At 48.1% G+C, this 12,898-nt stretch overlaps 1 protein-coding gene across 1 annotated transcript in view; it reads right to left on the minus strand.

Annotated features, from left to right (window-relative positions):
* VWA5B1 (von Willebrand factor A domain containing 5B1) overlaps window positions 1–12,898 on the minus strand; it is a gene marked incomplete at its 3' end in the record, with an annotated part of 39,756 nt that overhangs the window by 10,286 nt on the left and 16,572 nt on the right. The window contains exons 8-15 of the mRNA XM_082354442.1: window positions 12,612–12,722; window positions 10,539–10,741; window positions 9,956–10,070; window positions 7,976–8,161; window positions 5,884–6,067; window positions 4,829–5,019; window positions 1,020–1,221; window positions 273–587 (exon numbers count right to left, since the gene is read on the minus strand). Of these exons, the coding sequence (XP_082210568.1) occupies window positions 273–587; window positions 1,020–1,221; window positions 4,829–5,019; window positions 5,884–6,067; window positions 7,976–8,161; window positions 9,956–10,070; window positions 10,539–10,741; window positions 12,612–12,722 (1,507 nt within the window). The remainder of the gene's footprint in view (window positions 1–272; window positions 588–1,019; window positions 1,222–4,828; window positions 5,020–5,883; window positions 6,068–7,975; window positions 8,162–9,955; window positions 10,071–10,538; window positions 10,742–12,611; window positions 12,723–12,898) is intronic.

Consider the following 12,898-nt stretch of genomic DNA (forward strand, 5'->3'; position numbering starts at 1 on the left):
GGAGGGGGCAGATCAAGCAGGGGGTGGAGCCCTGGGCCGCTGTGTGTGTGTGTGTGTGTGTGTGTGTGTGTGTGTGTGTGTAGGGGGACTGTGGGGGTCAAGGGAGGCACCTGGGGGCAGCGATGGGGAGGGAAGGCGGAGCATTGGGCGGTGGCAGGGCAGTGGGGAGAAGGAAGGGGGTGGAGCCAGGGGAAGGAGGGCAGTCCCCGGGGGAGAGGCATGGGCGGGGCATGGGCGGGGCTGCGAGGAGGGGGCGGGCCCGCGGCCCTCACCTTGCTCGATCTCTCCCTCGCGCTCCGCCAGCTGCTCGAAGTCGCGGATGATGGCGCGGGCCGCCAGGTGGTGGAAGGTCTCGCTCCACAGGTCGGGCTCGCGCGCGCCGCCCCTCCTGGGGCCGGGAGGCCCCAGCTCAAAGCTCACTTCCCACTGCAAAGGCTGGCTGTCGCGCAGGCCCTTGACCACGGCCTTGCCCAGCACGGGTCCTGGGGTGGCGGGCCTGCGGGGACTGGCCTGCTCCTCGGACTCGGCTAGGGGCTCCCAGTCCGAGGACGTCTCGGTCTCGAAGGCGGAGGGGTGATGGGACAGCTCTGGGGGCGGAGGGACAAGCGGGCTGTGATCTGAGCTGCAGGACAGGGGGTCCATTCCCAGGCGACATCATCCCTCCCCGGGATGCAGACACCCCTAAGCAAGGACAGTCCCCCTCCCCCCTCCCGCCCCCAGGGAACACACAACTCTTTCCTTAGGAGAGCAGGGGTGGCACTGGCTTGTCCCCAAGAGTAGGGCAGACCCACCTCTCAGGAAACCAGTACCTGAGGGGGCCAGGTAGGGTGGCGGGTCACTCCGCAGGGAGGACACCTGGGAGCTTCACAGGCAGCCCAAGGGCCAGGTTGATTGGGAGAGAGGGATTGGGAGGGATGGGCCACAGCAGATGCCCCCCACAGCCCAGATGCCCTAGGCTGGACTACAGCCTAGGATTCCTCCCTGTCCCCAGTCGGGTCTTGGACCCTGTGGGCACTTACCCAGCTCCCCAGGGCTGCAGCTGTCTGAAGCAGGCTTCAGGCCAGACCCAAGATCCAGCTCTTTCATGGGGCTCCAAGCCTGGGTCTCCTGGCCGGAGGGCAGAAAGGGCTGGCAGCCTTGGGGCAGCAGAGAGGGCCTGCGGGCCCCTGGACCCCAGAGTCTGGGGCCCTGGCTCAGGTCCGGGCCACTGTTCAGCAAGGGCTAAGAATGCAAGAGGAAGGGGAGGAGGCTGAGCTCCTGGTGGCTGGCCCCCTTCCCTCCACTCCCAGCCGCAACTCCTTCCCTGGCTACCCCAGCTCCTCCTGGGGGACTGCCCCTGTAGTACCCAAGGACACATGACCTGCTCTCCACTACCCATGAGAAACCTCAACACAAATAATCCCAAACCATGGATAAAGTCCAAACCAGGAAAACCATGGAAAATCACATACCATGGATAATATTCTAAACCCACCTTTTTTGTTTTTGGCCATAATGTTTAAAACTCTGTGTGTGTTTGTGGTTATAATTATCAGCCTTTTCCCTTATGTCTTCTCATTTGTCATGCTTAAAAAGTCTTCCCTACTAAAAAAAGTTCTAGAATTTTTGTGATTCTATTTTTGTTTGTTTAAATCTTTGATTCACAAAAAAATTTATTTTGATGTAAGGAAATAGAAAACAGCCTTTTCTTTGATTTTATGAAGAGTACAAGCGTCATCACCATTTACTGAATACAGTTCATTCATTGAGTCCCTATGGCTTATCAATTCTCTACCTCTATCCTGACAAAGCTGTCATGTATATTTGGTTTTATTTCTGGACTTTCTGTTCTGTTTTATGGATTTAATCTGTTTAGTGCTAGTACAAAACACTTCAAAAGGCAAGGAATAAACTGGGAAATATATTTGCAACACGCATGACAAAGATCATTTTCAAGAAAATGCTCTTATAAATCACTGGGGTGGAGGAGAAGGGAGATAAATGCAATAGAATAATGGGTTAAGGGCATCTGCAGGCAGTTCACAGGAAGAGGATTCTATAAGCCCATGAAAAAATGCTCAGTCTCATGAGCATTGCTCTAAATTGAAATAAGTTATGATTTTTTTAATCTTCTGGATTAGCAAATATTTAAATGTTTGATGACAACCATAGTTGTCGACAAGGAGACAGTTTCTCATGGACTGTTGCTGGGACTGTGCACTGAAGCACACTTGTAAAAGAATGATTTAGCAGCATGCTATCTCTCAACAAGATGCACAATCTCCTTTGACCCAGCGATTCCACTTTTAGGAATTTAATTCTGTGGTAATACACAAGAATGCAAATATCCGTGTGCCTGTATTGTATATTTATTACGGTACTGTTTGTAAAAGTGAAAATCTGGAAATTGTCTAAATGTCCATCACTAGGGGTTGGTAAATACATTATGGTACATCCATGCAATGGAACATCATACAACAGTGAAATGAAAGAGGCGGATTTTTTCCAAACCAATATGGGAAGATGTCCAAGATAAAGTTTATTTCAAAAAAGTAAATTGCAACTTTCTATATTTTGATAGTGGAGAGAGTTACATGACTACATGCATTTGTCAAAACTCATAGAGCTGTTCACTGAAAAGAATAATGTTATTGCATATAAAAAGTGAATTAAAAAGACATTTAAAAAGTAAATTGGAGAGCAGTTTGTATATATGATTGTTCAAAACATATACGTGTGTCACATATGTGTGTTTTTTAGTGTGTGTAGTATTTCTGGAAGGAAACACCCAAAACCAAGTGGGTCAGGGCACAGGGGAGGGGGACTTTTATTTTTACTTTATATTCAAATGAACTGTTCGAGAGTTTTTTTTATTGAAAACCCTGAGTACGTATTACTTTTGTAATTAAAGAATATTAAATTAGTTAAAAGTAAATTTTGCGCCTCTGGGAACACATACGTCTGCCTGGAAGGAGGAGGGGATGGGGGGACAAAGGCACTTATTAGGTGTAACAGAGAGAAAAAGTGCCTCTTAGTTTTTAGGCTAACAGTTAACCATGGGGTCTTTTTCATCTCTATCAAATATTTACTGGAAAGAGGACTGTGCCTCCCCATTAGATGGGGTCTCCTTGGGGCAGGGGCTAGATTCATCCTTCCTGTTTCCTCTGAGCCTGAGGTCCTGGGGATGGTACAAGGGTGTGGGAGATGAAAGGGACTGCTCCCTCTTAGGACAGCCTCAGTGGGAACTGGTACCCAGCCAAGGCTGCTGGGTCCCAGGTCATCCCTAACCTCTCTACCACAGCAGAGACTGGGATTCCCCCTACCCCTGCCCCACCATCACCAGCACACTGAGAAACAGAAGCTGCTACAGTTTCCATAGCAACAAGTTAGTCTAAGATTCAGCCCCGTTCACCCAGCCATAGGCTGCAGGGAGTGTATATGTGTGTGTGTGTGTGCATGCATATGCATTCACACAAGTGTATTGGAGATAGATTGTGGAAGAAGCCAAGCAGGGAATGGGGAGAGATGAACAAAGATGGGCCAGAAGTGAGGAGGAGAGCTGCCAAGCTGCCCAGAGCTCTCACCAAGTAGAGTTGCATTTAAAGGACACCTACTGTGTGCCAGGTGCTGCACTAGGCACTTCATCTTTTATCAGCCAATGCTGCAAGAGTCCTCCACCTACAGTTGGCTCCCAGTAAACATCTGTTGATGACTGTTAGCTCAGTCATCTGACAAGCTATTATCCTCATGTCATAGATGAAGAAATTGGGGGCTCAGAGAGGTTAAGCAACATGCTTGAGGAGCAGAGTCTGCCTGACTCCAAGGTCAGTATCTTCCAACTGCATCGGGTGGTTCCTGGCTAAGCACAGAGAAGAGCCTTCAGGGGCAAGGTGGCAGTGTCCCCGCCGTTGGGGAGCATAGGGGGCTTATGTGTATTTGGAGGTGGGGAGGGATGGGGGTTATGGGTGGGAATGGGAGAGCGAAAGGCTACTTTTATGGAACCACAGACTCACAATGACAAAGCTACATAAAGCCCATTCTTAAGAAAATGGGGTAAGGCATACAGATAATAGCAAATACCAATTTGGTTTAGGACAGTGATTCTCAACCTGGTGATTTTGCCCCCCTCCCCTGGGGACGTTTGGCAGTGTCTGCAGACATTTTTGGCTGTCCTGACTGGGGATGGTATTGTTCCTGGAATCCAGTGGATAGAGGCCAGGGAGGCTGCCCAACATTCCACAGTGCACAGGACAGCCTCCACAGCAAAGAATTCCCGTGTCCATAGTGTGGGAGCTGAGAAACCCTGGTCTGGCCGGACACTGGATGACTGGTCCTGCTGTGCTTCTGACTCTGAGATGATCTCTGCCCTGCGTGAATGTACAGCCTTGGGATTTTCAGAAGGTGCAGAAGGTGACAGAGAGGGGAAAGGAAGGGCTTTTCAGGAAGAAGGTCCTTGGCTGCAATCTCCTGACTGGCTGTGTGACCCTGGGTAAGTCACTTTACCTCTCTGACCCTCAATTTCCACATCTGTACGGAGTGGGGGTGGCCGGCCCCCACATTCCCTCCTTTCCAAGGGGTGCTGTAAAATCAAATGAGAGTGTAGATGGGGGTGATCCTTGCTAACTGGGAAGTTCTACAAGCAGAGAATGGGTGATGTCATTGACCAATGGGTATCATTATTAGGAAGTTGTCATCGGAGGTCAGGCAAGTGAAGATCCAGAAAAAGGAGGAAGAAGTGACTCACTTCACTGTAAATTGTGGTCAAGCTCCATCCTTATGGCTGAAGCAGGAGACAGAGCTCTTCCCCATCCGTGGCCACCCCCAACTCCAATATGCCCTACTTGGGTACCTGCAAATCAATCTGCCACCGCGGGCCATCCAGGCTGGTCTGCTTGGTGAGGTCCTGCAGCTTGGTTTTCCTCAGTGGGTATCTCCTGGCAGCTGTTGTGGGGTCGCTGGCCGTGAGGGCCCTTGGAGAGGGCTTGTGGTTGGTGATCTGGTTGGTGCTGTATGCCCGCCGTCGCTGGGAGAAGTCTAGACCTGGGCAGGAGTGGTGATAGGGAAGCCATCAGGGTGGAGGACAGTGGGGAAAGAGAGAGGGGCTTGCATACCCCTTTCCTGCTTGGAAACTTCTTGAGTTTTCCACTGCTTACCTACTGAAATATGTGCAGATGCCTCACCTCACCTGGCATTCAAAGCCTTGCCTAACCTAGCTCTAATCTATCCACCCAGCTACTCTCCTTTCTGCTCATTTTTTAAGGTATTATGTGCTCCAAATATACCAGCTGTGTATGCGTTTCCTAGGTATGACACCTCCACATCTTTGCTCAGGCAGTTTCTGCTGCCTGGAATCTCCTCTCCCTTCCCACTTCTAAGAACCAGTGCCCTCATTATGTCTCTGTTAATATCCTCTACCAGATGTTCCTTTCCCTGGGATCCTTACAGTTTGTTAAACTTTCTTGTGGTCCATGTCATTCTGCTTTCTAAGAGAGTTAAGGCCAGTTGTATCTCTCTCACTAGATGGAGAACTTCTGAGGGACAAGTGCCATGTCTGAGTCATCTTGGCTTCCCACACTGCGCTCAGTACCTAGCCTGAGTAGGTCATCAGTAATTACCCTCTGAATGGAAACTAAAACCATAAAGAGGTTTTGGAGGAAGACAGGTCTAAACTCTTTATCTGTACTCTACCTCTTTCAAGTTCCATGAGCTTAGTCACGTTGCTAAAATTCTCCAAGTTTCAGTTTCCTCATCTGTAAAATGGGTATTATAGTACCCACCTCCACAGCTGCTAACCGTTCAATGAGATTGTAAAAAGTGCTTAACACATAATAAGTGTGCAGTAAAAATGTAGCAACCATGGCCTCCCTGGAGAAGGGAGTGAAGCACAAAGAGCAACTGACTGACCAGGATTGGTGGCGGAGTCTCCGCTGGATGGCTGGGCACCTTTGGCCTGCCTCAGGGTGAAGGGTGTCCCCAAGCTCTTGGCACAGTCTCCGCTGTCTGGGCTAGGCCCCTCATCCTGTGAGTGGTAGAAGACAGAGCTGCCGGACTCCTGCGAGTGTAGCATGCTGTATCGTCTTCTCTTGTCCTGGAGGGAGGGAGAGAAAAGAGGGCTTAGAGTGAGGCTGGATGTCAGGAAGGACATCCAAAGGGCAGCAAGGGGTGGGAGAGGAGATGGTGCAGGTTCTACCTTTGAAGAACCGAAATAATAAGAAAATGTTTTGCTTGCTTGGGGAATTTAGGCAGACTTCTGCCGAAATTTAAGGGATGGTGAATGGAGGTGGTTTTTCATATCACTTATGTTGTTTATATTTTTAATTATATTCTTTATTAAATGTTTAAAAAAAGTGTAATTCTAAATGCTACTGCTGTCTCCGAATAGATAACCAAAAATAACAGCATGAACCATCTGTTCCTTTCGTTCCATTCTCCATGATATAAACATATAAAAGTATAAGGGCTTTTGGGGGTCATCTTGTGTTACAAAAGCTGGACCATATTACTTACATTTATCAGTAGCTTGAACTTTGCACTTAAAACATTTTGGAAATCTTTCACATCAACTATTCTTTTAAACATTTGGCTGTACGATATTCTACTACCCCTTTTTATTAAGCATTCACTTTGTGGCCATTTATTTTTTGCCACCGTAAAAAAGGCTACAATAAATCCTTGACCATGAATCTATTACATCACTTTTATTTCTATGTGTTTGATTCTTAGGAGGTTTTTCTGGGTTGAAAAGGTATATATTTCTAATTTTATTAGTTATTTCTAGATCACCTTCCGGGAGGGTAAGTCACGATTATACCCTTACCCAACAACTCTTCTAGTAGTAGGAGAAAGCATTGCCAGTCTCATGGGTAACGAAAGGAGAATAGATTTGACAGTCCCTGCTAGTAGTAAGGTCTGTGGATGATCTGCTACCTCTCAGACCTCCAAGAAAGGCCTAGACTGTGCAAAGTCTTGACCAGCATTTTGTTTAGCATGTTCTCCCTGCAGTTGAACACTCTAATCTCCAAAACACTTTTACCATTACTGACCATGGTTCTTAAGAGAGTCCATAACATTTTAAAATCTGGAACTTTCAAATAAAATTCTAACTTCTCTTGAAAGGTTGGAAACACATTTAACATAGGGTCCACATTCTTGCATGGTAACTGATTGTTAGAGCCGAGTAGGAGCTGAGCATTTAGACAGAGTGTGTGCTCTCCAGTTTGCTGTATTCCTCACCACCCCTTACTTCCTCTATATGGGGAATGTCTGCTATCTCTCATGACATTTGTCCCTTTAATTTTTACAACAAGCCCATTTCGTTCATTTTATACCTGCCCAATCCCTCTAGGCATTGAGTTTGTGACTCCTGCTTAAAGACAAAACAAGATGACAAATCCTTTAAAGGGGAGTGGAGAGACTTACTAACGAGGGAAGCTAGATGAGGAAATAGCATCTCAGGCAATCTTCTACATTTTAGCATGGATTCCACCTCCCTTTGAGAAGTTCCTCATTTTTATTCCACTTCTGCCACCACATACAAGAGAATTATCCATGTAAATAAATAAAACACAAGTTCATCTAAGGAGATATGATCTGTCTAGAGTGTTCAGGGAAAGAAATCTGAGTGCCATTGTTCTGAATTGAACTATTCATCAAAATCACTTTGAGTAGACTATGCAAAATGCAGGTTCCTGGGCCTTATCTTCAGAGATTTTTATTCAGGGGACCTGGGTTGGAGCTAGGGCTCTGCATTTTAAACATGTTCCCCAAGTTCTCCTCTTGCAGGGGATCTTGAGAACCACATATTGAGATGGTAGCATTTACCCAAGCAGTGTCACCATGACTGAATGCCCATGGCCTGACAACTCTACCCCACAAGAGTAAACCCAGATCCAATTGGCTCCTAGCTGCCACAAATAAATTGTCTTTCCAGCCAAGGATGGCTTTGTGGGAAGGGTTCTGGACCCCCACTGACCCCTGGAATTTCTAAAATACTTACTGTTCTGGGATTGGAGATGTATAAGGAGGCATCACATACAATGCCATACCCCACCAGCCGTTCTCCAGGGAAGAGGGAGCTGGTGCTGACAGGTGAGATCAGGGCCTCGGTAGTCTCAGGGAAGACCCACTCCACAGTCACATCACTCAGGACTGGAGCCATGGCCTTCTTCAGGGATTTGACCATCTGTTGGACAGGGTCAAAACACAGGTTGGGGGGATGTGTGAACGGGGATATGCACAGATGAGGAGCACGAAGACCATGTGGGTGTGAGCATGAGAAGAGGTAGCAGGGAAGAAGTGACAGTAGACTTTGGGTGGCTAGCTCAGCAGTAAACATGCCTCTAGAACATCAGAGTTGGAGCAGATCTTTGCTTTCACCTTCTCTAAGCTTAGCATTTTATAAATGAGAAAAACCCAAGACTCAGAGTAGAGCTGTGATGAGCCTGGGGCACACAGAAAGTTTGTCTCAAAACATGGACTGAATAGTGATCTTGAGCAAGTCAATTTGCCTTCCTGGGCCACCGTGCCCCCTTCTGTTAAAGGGAGTTAGTAATTCTCAGCTTTCAGTGTAGTGGGGAAGATTACCTGTAGTTGGGAAGATACTGCATTTGAAGTATCTGCCACATGATAGGCATTCAATAAATGACAGCTGGTTTAGCACTTCGACAGTGGTTTAACATCCCCTAGGATGATTTTCTCAAATGTACTGCAAAGCTGGAGAAAAATGATTTGAGGATTGTGGCAGCCATAGAGGTGCACTCTCAAATTTCCCTTCGAGAAAGACTGTGTTCTTTTGCTGCAAGGAATGCAGTTAGATGACAGTCTCCATGTGCAATGCCTCAGCTTTCAAACCAAGTTCACACCTCTCCCTGGAAGCCCCCAGGCAACAAATGAGCATGGCAGGGATATTAGTGCCTGGTCTTTCCACCCAACATGGACAACCTAATGGGCAATTCTTGCTCCAGAGATCCCTGGTGGGTTGGCTGAGACCCTGTCAGACCTGCACTGCAGTCTGAGGCTCTCCCTGACCAATCCTGCTCCCCTCCTTCCCTTTCACAAGTGTTGCATCTGCACATGGACTAAAAAGTTTTCCCCCCTGTTTCCTCCTCTTTTCCCTTCTACAGATTTTATCCCTCAAGAACCCTCCTGCACTCTTTTTTTTTTGTGTGTGTGTTTTGTTTTGTTTTGTTTTTTAAATTTTATTTATTTATTTATTTATTTATGGCTGTGTTGGGTCTTCGTTTCTGTGCAAGGGCTTTCTCTAGTTGTGGCAAGTGGGGGCCACTCTTCATCGTGGTGTGCAGGCCTCTCACTAACGCGGCCTCTCTTGTTGCGGAGCACAGGCTCCAGACGCGCAGGCTCAGCAATTTTGGCTCACGGGCCTAGTTGCACCGCGGCATGTGGGATCTTCCCAGACCAGGGCTCGAACCCGTGTCCCCTGCATTGGCAGGCAGATTCTCAACCACTGCGCCACCAGGGAAGCCCCCTCTTGCACTCTTAACTTCAGCTCTGTTTCTTGTTCCTGGAAGGTCTGGACTGACACAGGAATTTTCTAAGTGTTGGCTTATTTGTGCCAATTATGCAGGACATGGAGAGAAGACTATAAATGCCTTGATTTCTGGGTCCTTTAGATTCTTCTGAGCCATCATTTGTCATCATCAGGAACATGGCCAGAAATGACCCCAAGCACAACTCTTATCCGTAGAGGCAGTGACTCCTTTGGGAGCCCCAATCCTGCCCAGCCAGTGGATGGAGCATATGAGCCAGTGGCTGGAGACCAGGGCATCTAGTGTCCTGTACTAGCTCCAGGAATTGTCCACTCTGTGGCCTCCAACTCTGATTTTCACTGGGGTGCAGTGTAGCCTAGTGGAGTGCTCAGACTTGGGGTGAAATCCCAGCTCCACCACTGAGTTGCTGTGTGACCAGTGTGGGCCTCTGAGGTCCCAGCACCAGAAGAGATGGAGGCCCTTCTGCCTACCTTGGGTTGCAGCCGCTCCCCCTCCACCAGGAACTCAGCACTGCCCTTGGACACAGTTGCCAGCCCTTTCACCAGTCTGTGGCAGACGTTGGGTCCAATTCCAAAGCTATAGCACCTGGAGGAGGGGGGACAAGAGAGGCTGCTACTTCCCATTCTCTCTGCCATTTTTGTCCCCTGATGGGGAAAGGGTTGGATCAAGATCCAGCAGAGCTATCTCAGAGCTGGCCCCAGCTTCAGGTAGAGGGTGAGGGAGAAGAAAGAGGGCCATCAGCGGGCACTCACATTCACACATGGACAGCCCATCACCTCCCACCCCAGCACAGAGTCGAAGCAGGTAAGACTTCCTCTGCCTAGACTGCTCTTTGAAACCTGGATGCAGAGGTGTGGGCATCTTATCCCTCCTGAACCACTGTGGGGAAAAGGCAAACTTTGAAGATGGCCACACCATCCTGGAAGCAAAGCTCAGTAGGAATTGTGGGTCCCCTCTTCTCCTCCTGGCATTTTCCACGTTGCCCCAGTTCTGACATCCCCAGCCCAGGGCAGCCCAGAATAACTGAGCCCTAAACCTTCAGCCTGTGCCCACCTGGTGGAGAAGGCATGGTTTCGCACCAGCTCCAGCACCTTCCCGGTATTGTGGACGGCACCATCTGTGATCAGGAAGAGGAGTCTCGGGTGGCCTCGGAGCGCTGGCTGCCGGATGATCCACTTGAGCGGGGAGAGAATGTCGGTGCCACCCATGTCGGCTTGCATCCTCTGGATGTTGTCACAGGCCTTGGCCAAACTCTCCTGCAGAGAAGGGTCATGGGCAGGGAGATCGTCCCCAGGGTCATTATATGGTGTGGAGGCTCTAAGCCCCTTGGAGGATGAATCCTTTGTTTCCCTGGATCTTAGTTCAGCCTCACTGGAGCTGACTCATGTTCCCAGTTTCATCTCTGCCCCACGCACAGGAAGAATAGGTGGCCACTTTTCGGTGTGAGTCTGCCCAATAATACCACCTACCAATGCCCCAAATGCCACCATTCATGATGTCTTAACCTACTGTTGTCCTTTCTTTGTTCCTCTTTAAAAATATAAACACCCCTGGAAAAGGTAGCGCATTAAGCCCTAACTGCCCAGCACAAATGAGGTTTCCTTTTCTGGTGAGTGAGGCAGGAGGTATGGTGGAAAGACCACTAGACTAGAAATCTTAAGACTTGAGTCCTGGCCTGACTGTGACACTAAATCCCTATGATACTATGAGGAAACCATTTCCCCAATCTGGGTTTCAGATTTCCTCCCTCCTGGACCCACACTGTGAGACCCAACTGGCCAAGGATTCCTGACACTGGATGGATGTCACTGTAGCGAGGACAGATTCTCACTGGATATCAGATGTTTTCCTGCTCCTGACTCAGGAAGATGCTCTTCCAACATCCACACTTGGAGTAATGGAATATATCAAAAGTCTTAAAATGTATATGTACCTTTGGAATCAGCTAGGCTAGGCATTTATTCCAAGCGAATCATTAAGGATGTATGCAAAGTATTTGCTGCAAAGATAACTAGATAGAAAAAAACGGAGACAACTTAAATGCCCACCTGTAGTGGTTTAGTTAAATAAGTCGCAGCCTATCTATGTAGTGAAATAGTAGGCAGCTATTGAAAATTATGTTGCAGATTAATACTTACTAGCATGGACATATGCTCATGATAGGCTGTTTTGTTAGAAAAATAGGTTACAGAAAGTATGGGAGTTCTAATCCTACCTTTATTGAAAATGTATGTAAATGCTTAGAGCAAGAAGGGATTTATACTAAGCTCTTAACAGTGGTTTTTCTTTTTTTCTGACTGATCATGGGAGATTTTCAAATTTTTCGTTTTGATTATCTAGATTTAAAAGTTGTGGGACAATCAATATATATTATTTCTGTATTTAAAAAACCGACAAATAAATTATTTTTAATTGAAAAGTGGCTCCTATGCCCTTCTTTCCTCCCTTCCAACCCACCGTCTCTCTCTCCCTCCCTCCATCCCTCCCTCCCGTTCCTAGACCTGGGTAGGATGTCCGCCACCCACCTGCCTTTTTTTTGGCTGTGCTTCATGGCTTGTGGGATCTCAGTTCCCCAACCAGGGATTGGACCTGGGCCACAACAGTGAAAGCCCAGAATCCTAACCACTAGGCCACCAGGGAACTCTGTAGGATGCTCCCATTTTGAACATCCTATTGGGGCCAAGGGACCTCTTGTTACAAACTGTTACCTTGAGCCATGTGAGTGCCATTCTTAGCCCACTCGCCCACCTATTCACTCCTCTATCCCTTGCTATTCACTCCTTTAGCTCAATCTTGCATGAGTCTATCATTCTAATGAGATGGAGGCTTCAGTGAGTGGGAGGCCTAAGATATATCCTCTCCCTATCCCTTCCCTCTACCCCCTCCCAGTGTACATCCATACTTTGCCCCACATGATCTTTACTTTAAGGAGGGGGGAGGCCAGAAGACTGCCTACATGGAGATAGCCTCCCTTTGGTTCTCTGCTCCTGGCATCATCTAGGTTCTATATGGGTGAACAGGTTCTATGAGGGCAGGCCTCGGGGTTACCTCCTCTTTCCTTTTCCTTCCTTGCCTCTGTTTCTCACCACCTGACCCCTTCTGGTCCCAGCCATGCCCCCTCCTTACCTCATTGTAGGTCTGACTGGAAGGGAAGAGGGTCTTAAACGTGGATCCAAACCCAATGACATTGAAGAGGCAGGCTGGCATGAGGCTCTTAAGAGCCACCAGCATGGCATCCTGACAGGTAAGAAAGGAATTTTTAGGATGCAGGAAGGAGCTCTTACCTTGGCCACCACACAGCATTGTTCTCATACCAGCACAGAAGCAGCCTCCAAGTGGACCTTTCACCCTCTGTCTGCAGCCAACATCACTTTCTCCCCCAGATAAAGAAATTCGCTGATGTTGACCAGAGG

Source organism: Balaenoptera borealis (genome assembly GCF_965194805.1).
Source record: "Balaenoptera borealis genome assembly, chromosome: 1".
Taxonomy (NCBI): Eukaryota; Metazoa; Chordata; class Mammalia; order Artiodactyla; family Balaenopteridae; genus Balaenoptera; species Balaenoptera borealis.